This window comes from Bufo bufo, chromosome 3 (genome assembly GCF_905171765.1).
Source record: "Bufo bufo chromosome 3, aBufBuf1.1, whole genome shotgun sequence".
Classification (NCBI taxonomy): domain Eukaryota; kingdom Metazoa; phylum Chordata; class Amphibia; order Anura; family Bufonidae; genus Bufo; species Bufo bufo.
The window spans coordinates 87,475,358-87,494,804 of NC_053391.1; the positions used below are offsets into that span (position 1 = coordinate 87,475,358).

At 43.6% G+C, this 19,447-nt stretch overlaps 1 protein-coding gene across 3 annotated transcripts in view; it reads right to left on the minus strand.

Moving 5' to 3' along the window:
* Positions 1 to 19,447, minus strand: part of CMSS1 (cms1 ribosomal small subunit homolog) — a 338,805-nt gene that overhangs the window by 6,750 nt on the left and 312,608 nt on the right. For all 3 annotated transcript variants that reach the window (XM_040423292.1, XM_040423293.1, XM_040423294.1), the window contains exons 2-4: positions 15,884 to 15,984; positions 8,597 to 8,668; positions 5,390 to 5,519 (exon numbers count right to left, since the gene is read on the minus strand). In XM_040423292.1, the coding sequence (XP_040279226.1) occupies positions 5,390 to 5,519; positions 8,597 to 8,668; positions 15,884 to 15,984 (303 nt within the window). The remainder of the gene's footprint in view (positions 1 to 5,389; positions 5,520 to 8,596; positions 8,669 to 15,883; positions 15,985 to 19,447) is intronic.

A 19,447-nucleotide genomic window follows, 5' to 3' on the forward strand; every position in this document is an offset into this window, starting at 1 on the left:
TACTCCACTTTTACATATGTCCAAAGTCACTTTTGGCTAAGTCAGATTTATTAATGGTCCTCTAATACTGTGATAAATGTGGTTTGACGGTAGCAGTTCATCCTTCAGTAAGCGGCTTTGCAAAAGTCGCACGTCTTTACGAAAAAGTCGCATGTTCTAATAAAAAGTCGAATAAGATAAGCATGGTCCTCACTGGAGTGAAATTGCGCAATTTTATGCGACTTTTTAAATTGTCGCAATAGTAAATCTGTCTAGAGATTCATTTACATAAGAAAACACGCCCATTTTTAGAAAACTGGCGAGCATAGCGCAGAGCCAATAAAATTCACACATTTTTGCGGAGTTTTAGCGACTGCGCAAAAATTTGCGACTTTTTTTCACTCCATTATATTGACTTGAGCTAATGATAAGTCTAGCCCTGTGTGTTCTGGATGCTACTGCCTCACTAGCTGTCATGTATAAGCATAGCTTCATTCCTGGACTGATTTCCCCTTCTGCAGCTCCTTTCATAGATCTCCTTTCACTTGTGCTGACAATCAATGATGCTGAGTAATGTGTGCGATTTTCCACTTACCCTACATAAGTTGTTGTTGTGCTCTGCTTTGTCTCTACACAGCCCCCCGCCTCTGTAGGCGCCCTTGTCTGTGCTTTTCATCCTATCTACAGCCTGTGTGTGCTGCCCTGTTTGTATCCTCTCCACACACTGATCTGCCCTGTACAAGCTCCTACCCCTCCCTGCTGCTATCTCGTAGTATACAACAGGGATGCACAACCTGCAGCCCTTGATACCATTCTGTGTGGCCCCCAACCATCTGGTGACATACACTGCGTGCAGAATTATTAGGCAAATGAGTATTTTGACCACATCATCCTCTTTATGCATGTTGTCTTACTCCAAGCTGTATAGGCTCGAAAGCCTACTACCAATTAAGCATATTAGGTGATGTGCATCTCTGTAATGAGAAGGGGTGTGGTCTAATGACATCAACACCCTATATCAGGTGTGCATAATTAGTAGGCAACTTCCTTTCCTTTGGCAAAATGGGTCAAAAGAAGGACTTGACAGGCTCAGAAAAGTCAAAAATAGTGAGATATCTTGCAGAGGGATGCAGCACTCTTAAAATTGCAAAGCTTCTGAAGCGTGATCATCGAACAATCAAGCGTTTCATTCAAAATAGTCAACAGGGTCGCAAGAAGCGTGTGGAAAAACCAAGGCGCAAAATAACTGCCCATGAACTGAGAAAAGTCAAGCGTGCAGCTGCCAAGATGCCACTTGCCACCAGTTTGGCCATATTTCAGAGCTGCAACATCACTGGAGTCCCCAAAAGCACAAGGTGTGCAATACTCAGAGACATGGCCAAGGTAAGAAAGGTTGAAAGACGACCACCACTGAACAAGACACACAAGCTGAAACGTCAAGACTGATTTTTCTAAGGTTTTATGGACTGATGAAATGAGAGTGAGTCTTGATGGGCCAGATGGATGGGCCCGTGGCTGGATTGGTAAAGGACAGAGAGCTCCAGTCCGACTCAGACGCCAGCAAGGTGGAGGTGGAGTACTGGTTTGGGCTGGTATCATCAAAGATGAGCTTGTGGGGCCTTTTCGGGTTGAGGATGGAGTCAAGCTCAACTCCCAGTCCTACTGCCAGCTACTGACACCTTCTTCAAGCAGTGGTACAGGAAGAAGTCTGCATCCTTCAAGAAAAACATGATTTTCATGCAGGACAATGCTCCATCACACGCGTCCAAGTACTCCACAGCGTGGCTGGCAAGAAAGGGTATAAAAGAAGAAAATCTAATGACATGGCCTCCTTGTTCACCTGATCTGAACCCCATTGAGAACCTGTGGTCCATCATCAAATGTGAGATTTACAAGGAGGGAAAACAGTACACCTCTCTGAACAGTGTCTGGGAGGCTGTGGTTGCTGCTGCACGCAATGTTGATGGTGAACAGATCAAAACACTGACAGAATCCATGGATGGCAGGCTTTTGAGTGTCCTTGCAAAGAAAGGTGGCTATATTGGTCACTGATTTGTTTTTGTTTTGTTTTTGAATGTCAGAAATGTATATTTGTGAATGTTGAGATGTTATATTGGTTTCACTGGTAAAAATAAATAATTGAAATGGGTATATATTTGTTTTTTGTTAAGTTGCCTAATAATTATGCACAGTAATAGTCACCTGCACACACAGATATCCCCCTAAAATAGCTAAAACTAAAAACAAACTAAAAACTACTTCCAAAAATATTCAGCTTTGATATTAATGAGTTTTTTGGGTTCATTGAGAACATGGTTGTTGTTCAATAATAAAATTAATCCTCAAAAATACAACTTGCCTAATAATTCTGCACTCCCTGTACATGGATGTCTATGTCTTGTGGCTGCTCACATGCATTTTTCATGTATTCTCCACTTAGATGGGAGTAATAGAAGTGTAACTAGACATTTATAGTATATACTGTATGTACAATATGCCATAAATACAGTATTTCAGTTGGTAATACCCCTATAACTTTTATTTTCGGCCCTTGGGATTCCTTCAGTCTGACAATGTGGCCCCCAACCAGAAAAGGTTGTGCACCGCTGGTCTACTATCACATGGGTGTATGCAGATTCCGGCTATGTGCATTCCAAACTTTTATTGGGCTCCATTATCAAAATGCCTATTCTTGTCCTTAAAAGAACAGTACATGTCCTATAATTTGCGACATGGCTGCTGACCGTACACGGATAACAAAAACGTACACGGACCATCCCATAAAGACTACAAAGTAGAAGAGCGTCATCAGGTCAAGAAGTAAGCGGGGGAGGGAGGAGTAGCTGCCCCTGCCACCCCACGGCATATGACATTATGTAATTCGTGATGCAACCGCCCCTGTTTGAGTCAGATATCAGTTTGTATTCTGGAAGTAAGTGCAAGGTTGTTTGATTCTGGAGGGCAGAATTTCAATAAAAGGTTCCCAAGGGGTAAAAAAATTTGAACCTTTGCCTATGTTGTGCGGTTTCCACCCAGTCCATACAAAATAGATGGGAAAGCTTTTGTAATGATCACCAAAAGGATCATGAGGAGAGGGAGTCCAGATAGCCAAAGACCACCCAAAAGGGCGTGAAGGGGACAGAATTTACAAGGCGGGCGAGGGCAAAGGATTCGCTCTTCTTCCAAAATTGTTTGATCAAGGGACATCCCCAAAAATAGTTGAAAAGGTCCGCTAGGACATGAAGAAGTGGGGGTTTTCTACACAAGATAATTCTGTAACAGAAAGATATATGCTTTAAGTGTGATATTAAGTGATATCTTGATATGATATCTCAGTAAGATAGCAGATATCTAGAGGCCTTATATAAGTTATCTACTATGTCTTTGGGTTATAATTCCGGAAAGTGACGTGGCAAAATGATGGGAAATGTTTAATGATGATTATTTAGAGAGTTGCTTCATTTAGCATTTAAAATGCAAATGAACAGTAAAAGAAATTGGTGCAAAGTTGTCCATAGCCTTTTAATGAAATTTCAAGTGACTTGAGAGTAATGGTGGCTCATAGCAAAACCCCAGGGGTGGTGATCGGGTGTGCACCAGGTCCGACTTTTTTTCTGAAAAAATACCCATCAAAGGTAGACAACTCCTTTAATCTGCACACCTACTACAGATTGGTCTTCCTATGGTCATTGCTGCTTTTTATGGATCTATTCACATTGTGCTTGAGCCTTCCAATGGATGTTTGCATTGGGAGTACTTCACGACATAAAGCTCTGAGAGATGGTTGCACTGGATAGACATACAGTAGCATACATAACCCAATAGGCTGAAATTTATCAGCACAAAATAACGTAGTACTACAGGAAAAAAAACACATACCGGTCTGGTGGACGCCTAAAGGACACCCTTTTGGCATACGCCATGTCAATGGTAAACTATCCCTTGTATGGTAGACATGATTGTTTATTATAACGTGAACGTGGGGCGTCCCAGGGTTTGAAAATAGAGGGTCCTGGGTGTCAGAATAGAGGGTCCAGAGTGACCAGTTTTAGCATGTTAGTAAATTCATAATTCTCTGAGGCCAATGCAAGTCTACTGAAATGAACAGTGACCACTGAAGAAGACAATGGCCTATGGGTCCATCATATCTCCAATACGAGGACGGAGCCAAGCAAAACTAGGTCACGGTTAGGGCAAGTAACCCCGCTTGTGAATAAATCTGCTATCCCTCAGGAACGTGGCTAAAAATAAACAGGTATGGAATAAGAGACCTTTCATTTTCTTGAGAAGGGAAGACAGATCTTGCCCATACATGAAATCTCATATAACAGAAGCAGATTATCTTTGGAATAACCTACAACATTTATAACAATCACAAGCCGCGACGCCTGAGCCTTAGGTTTCTCCGGATGGTTCAAACAGAGTGCAAGCAAACAAGAGCAGGCCTTGAGAAGCCTATACTTATGTCCCAACCACACACTGAAATCTCTGCGGTTTCCAGAAGTGAAGCATTTTTATTTAACCTTTTCTGTGGTTTCTGATACTGTGGCTGAAGGTATAGGCCCGGAGTAGGCATCAATCTCTTTGAATGTCTCTTAAAGGGCACCCGTGACCTGCACACGGTAGAGGCGGCCATTTCTAATGAGCATATATTCATGAGGAATACACCCTAGCAACTCATTAGGAAGCAATGTAATGGCTGAGGTTACTGGCAAGGAAACAGGATAGGACCTTGGAGACATAATGAGGTACAGTGAAGGATGAATTACAGACATGTAAGGAAAATTACTATTTAAAGGGATTTTTTTTAGCCTGGACACTATAGAATCTGTAATTTTACAGACAGCCACAGTCTGACAACTATATACACATGCCGATGGAACAAGTGAGCAAAACAACTTAGCTGGAGCACCCTGAGGAAAGCAGAGGAGCCTTAGACCCCATGTTCTTAGGACCTGATATAAGCAATTCTGAGAGATCAGTCTTTTTATACAGTAATTATAATATTCATGAACACTCCAGAAATGTCTAGGAGACTCTCAAAATCTACCACCACCAAGGGCACCTCAAACCACCACCAGGCAGGAGAAGACAGGTCGGGTAGGAAAGAAAGGTGCATCCTCATCACCGTCAGAGTGAGTAACTACGACTACTATTATTACCAAACACAACAACTTACTAGCAAAGTACCGGATAATTTACTTCAATATTACAATAAACATTCTACTAAATAAAATGTTTTCTGCTATACTTTGTTACTCTCATATTCTGCATCGAGTAGGGACCTTTATGTCTCTATACTATATATGCTGTACATTACCAGGTGAGTCCTGGACTGAGGATCATACCTCATACTATAGCTCCTCTAGATATTTGCTATTTTTCCGTACCATAAAGTGATGGCTCATACCTGGTAATTGGAGTTCCTCCATCTCAATCACTGAGCGCGTCTTGGTGTAGTATTGCTCAATAAGATGCTGCAGATCTTCTGGAGTTCCAGGTTTTGGTTCAGATGATGCAAGAACATCAGTGATTGTCTTCTGGTATAAAACATTTGTAACAGGTTAACCAATGTACTGAAGCCCCAAATATCTGTCACTAGTACTGTCTATTACATAGACTTAGGGGGGAATTTTCATGACCTGCACTGCAGAATCCTGGCTTCAAAAAGTTGCAAATTAACGCCTAGCAACTTTTCTGAGCCGATCTGCAGAAAAAATTGCGACATTTTACATTTTTACACTGCTTACTCCAGTTTTGAACAGTGGGTGGAAAAGTGGTCCTGGTTAGCTTCTCGAGCTGAGTTAAGCCAAATTTAAAAAACTAAGACTTAAAACGGAATGCACACGGATGTCATCCATATTTTTCGCGGATCCTTTTTTTGCAGACCGCAAAATACTGAAAAAGCCATACGGTCGTGTGCAAGAGGGCTTACTCCAGTGAAAGCGTGGTGTAGAAGGCGAAGTGTTAGACTTAGGGTGGGTTCACATCTCCGTTCTGGATTCCGTTATAACATGGTTATAACGGAAAATAACGGAATCCATAAGACAGATCCATTATGCTGCCCATAGACTTGCACTATGACGGAATGCAAAACGGAAGCCTTTAAAAGACATCCCGTCTTAATAGAAGTCTATGGGAATCATAACGGATCCGTCCCGTTTCCATTATGCAGAACGGATTAAAAAGGCCTGTCGACAGGACTTTGTTTTCTGTCTTGCATAACGGGAACCAGACGGATCCGTTATGATTCCCATAGACTTCTATTAAGACGGAATGCCTCTTAAAGGCTTTCCGTTTTGACTTCCGTCTTATGTATTCCGTTAATTTCCATTATAATGGTAAGCCATAACGGAATCCAGAACGCAAATGTGAACCCACCCTGAAAGATGGGCCAACTTTAACAAATCTGAAATTGCCTGTACTCGACGCATCAGCACATATCAGCGGCTTTACGGCAGCCTTCAGTCCTAAAACAGAATACAGGCTGCTGTCAATGTCTGCATTCTGACTGGTCTGTAGTATAACTCGATGATAGTGCTATACAATGGCAGACGGACAATCCTACAGGTCTAGGGGATTTTATCAGATATCTAAAAGTCACTTTTACTCTTTGGTTGCTTTGGGCAACAAAGACGGTTTTACTTTTAGTCCGTTTCATAAATTTTCCCCAAAGTGTTTTCTTATCAGGGCTCCAAATCCCCTGCATAGACAAAGAGGACTTGTCACCTCTTCTGACATGGCTGTTTTATTAAATAATTGTATTCTCCATGCAATAATGATTCTGAAGCATCCTTTCATAAAACTCTATATTCTTTTGTTCCTCAGTTATTGCTACTAGAAGTTTGTTCATGAATCTGCAACTGTGTTTCTAGTTGGGGGAGGGGGGTCCCTTCAATGCATGACACTGGCAGCAGTGATCGGACAGTGTTAGACTGGCAGGTAACACCCAGTTGCAGATTCAGGGATGGAACATTATAGAGTTATATGAAATTGTTATTACCTAGAGAATGCAAGTAGTTAAACAGACATGTCAAGAGTGGTGATCGGTCCTCATTAAAACAGAGTGCTCTGCTTGCAATGACCACTAGAGGGCACTTGCTACATACTGTCATACACTCATTGACCTGAAGGAGTTGTTGGAATTGAATGAAACTTTGTGTGAATGTAATGATGATATATTTAAGTGATTACAATATTAGAGCGAAAGGATGATTATTGAGAAAAACTGTACAATTGAAAGGAGGCTCTAGGACCCTGTTGGGCCGCCTGTAATCTGGATACAAGATGAGATATGGCTGGTGAAGGAGGCATACATGCTCAGTACGGTATCCTGTAGCACAGGGAGGCTCACCCTGCGGCCCTCCAGCTGTTGCAAAACTACAACTCCCAGCATGCCGTAGTAGCTGTAGGCTGACCAGGCATGCTGAGAGTTGTAGTTTTGCAACAGCTGGAGGGCCGCAGGTTGTGGCATCTGTGCTGTAGCACATTTGTCCACAGACGTTACAGCTTGGCCTGTAGACTCTGCACACTCATAGTTTGCCAAAGTTATCATCCCAGCCGGTCCCATAAATGCTGGATTAGTGATAAATCTGGTGACCGGGCAGCCAAGGAAGTGTTGTAATCTGGAGGAGACATTCCTGGGAAACCCTTGTTGTGGATGGGTGACCATTATCCTACCATGAGAGACCACACATGGGACCCCAGGATGTCCTGCACATATCACTGAGCTGTTAGTGTCCATCGTATTACTACTAGGGGTGACAGACTGTCATATGTGAGGGCTCCGCACATGATCACACCTGCAGTCCGGGCCGTGTGTCCTCCACAGCAAAGGCAGGATTGAAGCGCTCACTACGAGGCCTCCACACTTAAACCCAACCATTGTGGAATCCCAAACAGAACCTGGATGCGATTCCAGTCCATAGCAGTCTAGGTTTCTTGTTCATGACACCATGGAAAATAGAAGGACATGTAATGGGCGCCATGACACCAAATTTCCTTCTGCTAAGTGCCTGGAGAGGGTCCAGGCTGGGACAGGGGTGTGTAATGAAGATGCTACCTGTGTCTCTGGATGGTGGACAACGAAACCGTGGAAGCTGCTCGTGCTTATTGGCGGATGAAACAACCCTCACTACTGATGATCTGTCTGGCCCGTCCGGAGCCAGTTCACTGTGCGTGCCCTCACGTAACCACTGCTCCCAACACCTAACAGCTACAGTATGTCAGAACGGCTATCCTGCTCATGCCAGTCCAATGACGCACCCCCCTCAAAATCTGTAAACTGGGCAAAATGTCGTCAAGTGCATTATAGAGGCATGTCTAACAGTCCACAATCTCTCACAAACAGGTACATTACGCAAAAGTAGCCTCTGAGAGACACTTCTTTTTTTCACCCTCTTGTGACAAGACCTAGTATTTAATCATTTACATATCTGCCTGAGACATAACTGCATGACAAGTTTTGCAGCAGTCCGACATTTCTATCAGGGTGCGTTATTTTTTTTGGGCAATGAGTGTACATCGATCACATTAGTAGCACAATATGCAGTAGGCCCCAATGCTCCCTCTAGTGAAGATTCAATTTAAGGGGTAGAAAGCTTTGTAGTTTTTGTACCTTCTTCCTTTTCCTAGACTTCTTTACCGTCTCCTCCTTTTCTTCTGGTTTGTTTAAGATACATTCCTTGGCCTGCAAAATAAAATAAACCAAAAGTCATGTTATTTTTCTGTACAATGTAAGCAGACTGTTAGAAACCATGGCACAATTTTACATATCCGTCATACCTTCCAAATGTTCTGTTTTTAGTAAAGTTACTTTATTTCTACGAAGACCAATCTTATTTCTGAAGAAATGTGGATGAAACACAAAAAGTACGGTCGTGTACATGAGTCCTAAGAAGACAATGACTCATGGGCCTGACAATCTATTCCTCTTCGTCGCACACTAGAGCCGATTTCCAAGGGGACCAATTAGGTCTCCACCACACATCGTGATGATGTCCGTGACAAGATAGTGTTTAATACATGAAGATGTCCGTGAAGGGTCCATGTTTGGTCCGTGTGTCAATTCTTTGCTCTTTGCCCGCTATCATCCGTATTCCATGTACACTGCTTTTTGACTCATGACCTATCCCCTGGTATCTGATCAGTGGGAGTCTGACACCTAGGACCCCCGCCGATCAGCTGTTTGAGAACGCACCAATGCTCGGAGTAGCACTGCGGCCTTCTATCAGCTCACCAAGCACAGCACCGTACATTGTATAGTGGCTGTGTATGGTATTGCAGCTCAGTCCCATTCGCCTAGGGCAGGGGTGGGGAATCTGCGGGTCGCGGGCCACATATGACCTGCGAGATCGCTTCATATGGTTCCTGGCTCCCTGCCAAAGAAAATAGGGAAAATGCTAATGAGGGAGACACAGGAAGATGAGAACAGCGCTGTGCTGGCTGTACTCACCTTCCCTGGTCGTCTTCCGGACCCCGCTCTGTGTCCTGACACATACAGTGTCAGGATGTACTGCACGAAGGCACGCACTATGACTCGGCACTGTGCGCTGTCAGGTCACAGTACAGCACAGTGGGAAAAAGACCAGGGAGGGCGAGTGGCAGCACAGTCCAGAGCTGAATTTAATATTTTTTTTTATGTCTGATGATCGAAGGTCTGCTTGAGGGCCCGATCTGAAGAAGTGCAGGCTGGGGGGTCTGATCGGATGCTGGGGGGGCGGCTGAACTGAAGCTGGGGGGTCTTATGGGGGTCTGAGCTGAGGCTAATGAAGGCTGGAGACAGTCTGATGGGGGGGGTCTCATGGGGGTCTGATCTGAGGCCGATGGAAGCTGGGGGGGTCTGATGGGAGGCTGATCTGAGGCTGGGGGGAAGGGGGTCTGATGTGGCGTTAATCTGAGGCGAATAGAGGCTGGGGAGGGTCTGATCTGAGGCTGATGGAGACTTTGGGGGTCTTATAGGGCTGATCTGAGGCTAATGGAGTCTAGGGAGGGTCTGATCTGAGGCTCATGTAGGCTGGGGAGTCTGATGGGAGGCTAATGGAGACTGGGGAGGGTCTGATTGGGTCTGATCTGAGGCTGATGGAGACTTTGGGGGTCTGATGGGGGTGTGATCTGAGGCTGATGGAGGTGGGGGGGCTGATCTGAGGCTCTGAGGGCAGTGACAGTTGTGAAGGCAGAGGCAGGGACAGTGGCAGGTAGAGTGGAAGCGGGGTGAACCCCTCTCTGGACCCCTCTGGGATGAGCTTGGCTGCAATTATGCAAATAAAGAACTAAATATATAACATTCTCAACTTAAAAATCAGACTGCTATATTTGGCCAAAATGGCGCTTGTAATATATTTAATATATATAGCACAGGCGCCATTTTGTGCTGCAAGAAAACAGCGCACTAGATAGAAACATAGAAACATAGAATGTGTCGGCAGATAAGAACCATTTGGCCCATCCAGTCTGCCCAATATACTAAATACTATGGATAGCCCCTGGCCCTATCTTATATGAAGGATGGCCTTATGCCTATCCCATGCATGCTTAAACTCCTCCACTGTATTTGCAGCTACCACTTCTGCAGGAAGGCTATTCCATGCATCCACTACTCTCTCAGTAAAGTAATACTTCCTGATATTACTTTTAAACCTTTGCCCCTCTAATTTAAAACTATGTCCTCTTGTAGCAGTTTTTCTTCTTTTAAATATTCTCTCCTCTTTTACTTTGTTGATTCCCTTTATGTATTTAAAAGTTTCTATCATATCCCCTCTGTCTCGTCTTTCTTCCAAGCTATACATGTTAAGGTCCTTTAACCTTTCCTGGTAAGTTTTATCCTGCAATCCATGTACCAGTTTAGTAGCTCTTCTCTGAACTCTCTCCAAAGTATCAATATCCTTCTGGAGATATGGTCTCCAGTACTGAGCACAATACTCCAAATGAGGTCTCACTAGTGCTCTGTAGAGCGGCATGAGCACCTCCCTCTTTCTACTAGTAATGCCTCTCCCTATACACCCAAGCATTCTGCTAGCATTTCCTGCTGCTCTATGACATTGTCTGCCTGCCTTTAAGTCTTCTGAAATAATGACCCTTAAATCCCTTTCCTCAGATACTGAGGTTAGGACTGTATCACTGATTTTATATTCTGCTCTTGGGTTTTTACGGCCCAGGTGCATTATCTTGCACTTATCAACATTAAATTTTAGTTGCCATATTTTTGACCATTCCTCTAGTTTTCCTAAGTCCTTTTCCATTTGGTGTATCCCTCCAGGAACATCAACCCTGTTACAAATCTTTGTGTCATCAGCAAAAAGACACACCTTACCATCGAGGCCTTCTGCAATTTCGCTGATAAAGATATTAAACAATATGGGTCCCAGAACAGATCCCTGAGGTACCCCACTGGTAACAAGACCTTGGTCTGAATATACTCCATTGACTACAACCCTCTGTTGCCTGTCCCTCAGCCACTGCCTAATCCATTCAACAATATGGGAGTCCAAGCCCAAAGACTGCACTTTATTGATAAGCTTTCTATGTGGGACAGTATCAAAAGCCTTACTAAAGTCTAGATAAGCGATGTCTACTGCACCTCCTCCATCTATTATTTTAGTCACCCAATCGAAAAAATCAATAAGATTAGTTTGACATGATCTCCCTGAAGTAAACCCATGCTGTTTTTCATCTTTCAATCCATGGGATTTTAGATGTTCCACAATCCTCTCCTTAAGTATGGTTTCCATTAATTTCCCCACTATTGATGTCAGGCTTACTGGCCTATAGTTGCCCGATTCCTCCCTACTACCTTTCTTATGAATGGGCACAACATTTGCTAATTTCCAATCTTCTGGGACGACTCCTGTTGCCAGCGATTGGTTAAATAAATCTGTTAATGGTTTTGCTAGTTCAACGCTGAGCTCTTTTAATAGCTTTGGGTGTATCCCATCAGGCCCCTGTGACTTATTTGTATTAATTTTAGACAGCTGACTTAGAACCTCTTCCTCTGTAAAGACACATGCATCAAAAGATTCATTAGTCTTCTTTCCTAACTGAGGTCCTTCTCCTTCATTTTCCTTTGTAAAAACTGAACAGAAATATTCATTGAGGCAGTCAGCTAGTTCTTTATCTTCTTCTATATACATTCCTTCTTTTGTTTTTAATTTGGTAATTCCTTGTTTTAGTTTCCTTTTTTCATTTATGTATCTGAAGAATGCCTTCTGGCCTTTTTTTCCTGACTGAGCTAATTTCTCTTCTGCCTGTGCTTTGGAAGCTCTTATAACTTGTTTGGCCTCTCTCTGCCTAATCTTATAAATTTGTCTGTCATCCTCGTTTTGTTTTTTTTTATAATTCCTAAATGCTATCTTTTTGTTTTTAATGATTTTGGCCACTTCTGCTGAGTACCACAGTGGTCTCTTCCTTTTTTTGCTTTTACTGACAAGCCTAATGCAATTTTCTGTTGCCTTCAATAGTGCCACTTTTAAGTAGTCCCATTTCTCCTGGACTCCAATGAAACTGTTCCAATCTGATAGGGACTCGTATACCACTAATCTAATTTTAGAAAAGTCTGTTTTTCTAAAATCTAAAACTTTTGTTTTTGTGTGGTGTGACTCAGTCACTGTACTTATAGTAAACCACACTGACTGGTGATCACTAGATCCCAAGCTTTCCCCTACAGTAATATCAGATACCAAATTCCCATTTGTGAATACTAAATCTAAAATGGCCTCCTTCCGGGTTGGCTCCTCCACTACTTGCTGTAGAGATAATCCCAGTAGGGAATTTAGAATATCTGTACTCCTGGCAGAACTAGCTATTTTGGTTTTCCAGTTTACATCTGGAAGATTGAAGTCTCCCATAATGATAACTTCCCCCTTCAATGTCATTTTAGCTATTTCCTCAACTAGTAGATCATCTAATTCTTTGACTTGGCTAGGTGGTCTATATATCACACCTACACGAGTTGCCTTATGATTATCAAGCTGCACGGTAACCCAAACTGACTCTAAATTGTTCTCACTAACTTGTATCAAATTAGATTTTAGGTTATCTTTCACATACAGGGCCACCCCTCCCCCCTTCTTGCCTTCTCTGTCTTTCCTGTATAGAGAGAACCCTGGTATTGATATATCCCAGTCATTACTCCCCTTGAACCACGTCTCAGTAACAGCCACTACATCTATATTCTCAGATGCCATTATAGCCTCAAGTTCATTGATCTTATTTCCTAGACTGCGAGCATTTGTAGACAAGACTCTGAGCTTGTCATTTCTTAACCTTTGTGCTACTGCCCTTTTCTGGCATTGTTTCGGGGGGCAGTTGGACTGCTGGATTATCACTCTTTTGCCCCCCTTTCCTAGTTTAAATGCTTCTTAGCAAATACCTGGAACTGTTCACCGAGGACATTCGTTCCTTTGAGAGAAAGGTGCAAACCATCTTTCTTGTACAGTTCTTTTCCATTCCAACAAGAGCTAACATGAGACACAAAGCCAAACCCTTGGTTTGATCATTTATTTTTTTATTTTTTATTGAAACACAATTTCTGTAACTTACCCGTAAGTCAATTATATATTTGACCAAATATGGCAGTCAAATGTTTAAGTTGAAAATGTTGTATGTCCTGCGAATAATGTTACAAATATCCAAATGGCCCTCAGCAGCAAAAAGGTTCCCCACCCCTGATCTAGGGCACGTAACCAATGAGCATGAAGTTACATGGTCTAGGTAAAGATGAGAAAAGGCCGCAGCGCAACCACAAGGTAATCGCCGTGGGTCCCGGGTGTCACACCCTCACCAATCAGATGCTGATAAGCTATCCAGAGGATAGGACATCTGTAAATAAGTTTTGGAAATCAGTATCTGGAATGTATTTGGAATCCAGGCAAATAAAGGAAGAACATGGACTCCAAAGCACCATGTTATCACTACAAGGTAACATGTGGTCACTGCACCAACTAAACCGGTACATGTACCCTTCCAATCTCCGGCAGCTTTGTATTCTGGACACTACATCATAGGGAGGTATCGCAGCAGCTGTTTCTAGACCTGATCTACAGCCTCAAGCTTTGTATGAGATCTAAGTACATGGACTGGGACACTGGAAGCTAAAATAGAGATATCTTTACATCCGTCTGGCTTTTCTTGCTATAATCGGTCACATCTGGTGATCCGGTAAGTGGATTTTCCTAGTAAGCGAAAATAGGGAGCGTGCCGCTCTGGCCCAGGCGTATCATCTACAGGAGCTCTTCCATCTATGTTTGAAGCTCAGATTGTTAGAGCAGTTTCCTGCGCCGGGTTCTGTGTAGGAAAAAATTATAGATTTTGGCCTAGAGGGACCCAGATGGAAAACGGACACCATTACATCAGCGTTTACATTCCAATGATAGGGGTCAATCCCAGCCCTTCACACCAATGATGTAAGCCCAAAACTTCCTGTAAAATGAGCTCGGGGGAACGTGGACGTGATGGAAACCCTCAGATTCTGCTACTTATGAGCCGCCACCTCCTAGCCTGTAGTGACACCAAATACCACGGATCCTATTGTCTGCCATGTTACAGCATCTCAGAGAAATTCACTGCCTGTATTAACTCCTTCAGGACAAGGTCAACTTTGACCCTAAAGAGGTTTTTTTTGCAGTTTCATGTAAATTATGCTTAAAGGGGTTGTCTCACTTCAGGAAATGGCATTTATGATATAGACAAACACAAAGCACTTACTAATGTACTATGATTGTCCATATTGCCTCCTTTGCAGGCTTGATTCACTTTTCCATCGCATTATACACTGCTTGTTTCCATGGTTACGACCACCCTGTAATCCAGCAGAGGTGGTCGCACTTGCACACTATAGGAGAAAGCATCGACTCAAGAGGACCGTGGGAGTGTGCATAGGCCAGCGCTTTGTTCTACAGTGTGCAAGCACGACCACCTCTGCAGGATTACAGGGTGGTCGTAACCATGGAAACGAGCAGTGTATAATGTGATGGAAAAATGAATTCAGCCAGCAACGGAAACAATATGGACAATCACAATACATTAGTAAGTGCCTTGTAATAACTTTCTCTACATGATAAATGCTTCTTGCTGAAGTGAGACAACCCCTTTAATCACTGAAACAAAGGGCTCATGGCAAACAGCGCCACTTTTTATTTCCAGAAACAGCGCCACTCTCGTCCATGGGCCGTGTCTAGTACTGCAAATCAGCCCCATGTACCAGATACAGTCCATTGGACACAAATGGTGACACTTTTTGCTAATCCTGAAGCAAAGCTTTCAGGACTGTGATGCTGCCCGATCATAGAGCAGTAAAGGGAGGCGAGGTGCTGAGCTCGGCAAACTGGTATTTAGTGCGATGGAGTCAAAAGCCCTGTACACGTGCGACCCCTGCTCGTCATCCACTGGTTGCCAGTGTTCCCAGTACATAGGCTCATCCGATACATTGTAGAACCGGAGGTAAAAATGACATAGGTAGAGTCTACTGCACTGCAACCAATTGTGATGCCTCAACTCACCATACATTTAATTTAGTGGCTAATTAGAGGGATTAAAGTGTCATTTTAACTTAAAGGGCACCATAGCAGTCATATGTCATATAGTGACATATCAAAAGTGTTGATTGATGGGGGTCAGAGTGCTGAGACGACCACTGTATAGGTTCCTGCACAGTCATCTGTCAATCAAGGAGGAGAGGGAGGGGCTAGCAGAGGAAGCAGGAGGAGCAAGGGTGCACAGAGTGGCTTGGGCCCGCCCTCTGGGCACATAACAGCTCATTTGCATATGGATTGAAGTGCTGTTTCTTCAGAAATGAGGCGAAAGGTATCATTACATTCAGCAGAGCTAGCTGATTTACTTGCCTTTAATCTACGACCTGTACAGCGGCGCCACAGAATATATACGCGGTATGATCACCATAACACATTACCGGCTTCTTTTTCTTCTTTGTAGACTGATCTGCCTTTTTGGTCTTCTTTGGCTTTGGCTCTTCATCACTCTCCTCACTTTCTTTTACCTCCTCGACAGGTTCTAGAAGAAATCCCAAATTACTGCTTATTCCACTACACAGTGCAAACCCTTACCATGCAGTATAGGGGCGCCATGTCAAGTCAGGCCTAAAAACCTACAAAAAACTATGAAATAACGGCCCAAAGTGTTTGATGGTCTGAGGGTTGCTGCATAGGATATTGAAACTAATACAAGAACACAGGCGTTTACTACTGACAACCGTCATGCTCTGTGTGTGAACAAGGTGCAACTGAAACAAAACTGCCACAGTGAAAAAAAAATGCATATAATCAAATTTTGGGGGGGAAAAAATGCCCCTTATATGTAGCATATCTATCCTCTATTAATGATCCATAGTATCATGGAGCTGTACACAGGATAAGGCTTTACATATAGAATATAATAGAAAAACAAGGACAAGAAGCACAGATTAATCCGGTGAAGACGGGTACAAAGGGGAGAGGACCCTGCCGGCCACTAATGGAGAGAACGTCTTTATTAGCCGTCATCTGACCAGCAGAGAGCCAGGTTCACCTGACTGGAAGAGCTGTAGGATAACAGGCAGGAATCTGTACTGATGAATGAGGGACATGTAACCTTGCCGCTGGTGCCAATCACGTGCATTGCACTTTCTGCTGCCTTCAGTTAGCTGCATGTGTCCTGCTCAAGCTTCTAGGGGAATAGTTCAGAAGATAGGTATATTGTCTTCCATGGGATGTGACTATGTCCTGTATGTGCACACCTGCATTTACTGAGACTGGAATCTCAGAATTGCGTACATTTAAATCCCCACCCTTGTTCCACTCCAAAAACACCCTCTACCCCCCCAACAGACCAGAAAAAAAATATGTGTTTTTGCAAATTAGCATAGACCAGATTCCTTAAAGGAGTAGTGCCACCATTAAACATGGCTTTAACATAATTCACCAGGAAAAACGACGGTAGTTACATTTGTAATTTATTTTGTTACATAAATGCTCCAGTTGTGAGATATTCCTTTTAGGCTTTTATAATGGCGCCCTCTAGTGTTTAATCTGTATAATAATGTGCATGTCCACCTACTGACCTAGGTGAGCATGGTCGCACGTGCTCAGGTTTAACATTCAACTGCCACAAGATGTATCTACTGTTAGAGGCTATCACAGTTAGGCCTCATGCACACGGTCGTTGTGTGGCCGTTCAGTGCATTGGGGACCGCAATTGCGGTCCCCAATGCAAGGGCAACATCCGTGCAGCGGGCCGGACCCATTCAACTTGAATGGGTCCGTGGTATGTCCGCACCGCAAAAAAATATGACATGTCATAGTTTTTTGCGGTGCGGAACCACGGAAAGAAAGGACACGTCCCCTGAGCTGTGATAGGGAGATACATGCAGCAGAAAGGACACACCCTTTGAGCTGCGATAGGGAGAGAGCTGCAGCATAAAGGACATACCCCCTGAGCTATGACATGGAGAGAGCTGCAGCAGACAGGACGCGCCCTCTGAGAAAGTCCCAAAATAAAGCGTTGACACCTGCACGCCGTTAAGAAAGTGTAGTGCCAGTGATAGGTGAATGTTCACAATATAAAATGGCTAGTACCACGGCCATTATATTGAGCAGAGAGTTTTATTGATGCATACATTAGTCACATTAAATCAAAGCAATGGTAATTATGTGATTGCCAGAAATACTCATTACAATTGGACGTTTTGTTCCTAAGACCTTCTTCAGCACAATGAGTCTAGAGCAAAGAGGCAAGTGGAGTTTTGGATGTTGGGCTGAGAAAGCACACACCCCTGAGCTGCAGCAGAAAGGACACACCCCTGAGCTGCCAGCCTGAAGAGAATCTATCAGAACAATTGGAGCAATAAATGTGGAGATCTCTGGATCCATGTGAGGTACAGGGCTGGTTCTAGCTTTGTTAGAAAGAGATTGTCATGTACTATATGGTGATTTTCTGATTTTCATGAGTTAATCAATCATGGAGAACCCCTTTAAAATCAGTTGAAAAGAATATTCTCGTACATGTACTAAACATTAAAGGGGTTTTCTGAGACTTTATAACGGATGACTTCAGGATAGGTCATCGGTATCTGATCAGTGAAGTTCCGACACCTGGGAACCCCGACGATCAGCTGTCCAAGAAGAGAGCGGTGCTTGCAGTAGCGCTACGGCCTTCTCCAGCTTTTCCTAGGCCCGTGACGACATGTTCATCGATCACATGACCTACAGTAAGTGCAGCTCCGTCCTATAGAAGTGAATGGAGCGCGATACCAAGCACAGCCGCTATACACTGTACAGATAGGGGACACTCCCTGAGCTGTGATAGGGAGACAGCTGCATCAGAAAGATCATGTACCCTAAGAAAGGACACACCCCATGAGTTGTGATAGGGAGAGAGCTGCAGCAGAAAGGACATGCTCACTGAGCTGCCAGCCTGAAGAGAATCCAGGAGAGCAACTGACACAATGAATGAAGGGAGCTCTAGATCCATGTGAGGTGCAGGGCTGGTTCTAGAAAGAGATATCATGTATGGTGTCTGATTTTCAGTTTTTACATCAATCACGGCATAACCCCTTTAAGGGATCCAGTTCCTGAGACAGTCTTGTGAAAATAAATGAGAAATGCAACTGTTGGTATCTCTGCGGTGATAGGTGTGTACCACAGCCTGCCGCACTGTAGTGTCCCTCACACCAGGGGTGTTGAATATCTAGCATGGTACCAGCTACCTACTTGTAAGAAGATACAAGCGCCTGATTGCAAGTGAGGAATGTAAGGCCTCTTTCACACGGGCGTTGCGGGAAAATGTGCGGGTGCGTTGCGGGAACATGTGCGGGTGCGTAATGCGTTTTGCACTCGCGTGAGAAAAATCGCGCGTGTTTGGTACCCAAACCTAAACTTTTTCACAGAAGTTCGGGCTTGGGATCGGTGTTCTGTAGATTGTATTATTTTCCCTTATAACATGGTTATAAGGGAAAATAATAGCATTCTGAATACAGAATGCATAGTAAAACAGCGCTGGAGGGGTTAAAAAAATTATAATAATAATTTAACTCACCTTAGTCCACTTGATCGCGTAGCCCGGCATCTCCTTCTGTCTTCATCTGATCTCTGTGCAGCAACAGGACCTTTGGTGTTTCCGGTCATCACATGATCCATCACCATGGTAAAAGATCATGTGATGATCGGAGTGACGTCACCAAAGGTCCTTTACCTGTAAAATGCTCACCACAGGTCCTGTTCAGCAAAGGAGACAGAAGGAGATGCCGGGCCGCGATCAAGTGGACTAAGGTGAGTTAAATTATTATTATTATTATTTTAACCCCTCCAGCGCTGTTTTACTATGCATTCTGTATTCAGAATGCTGTTATTTTCCCTTATAACCATGTTATAAGGGAAAATAATAATGATCGGGTCTCCATCCCGATCGTCTCCTAGCAACCGTGTGTGAAAATTGCACCGCATCCGCACTTGCTTGCGGATGCTTGCGATTTTCACGCAAC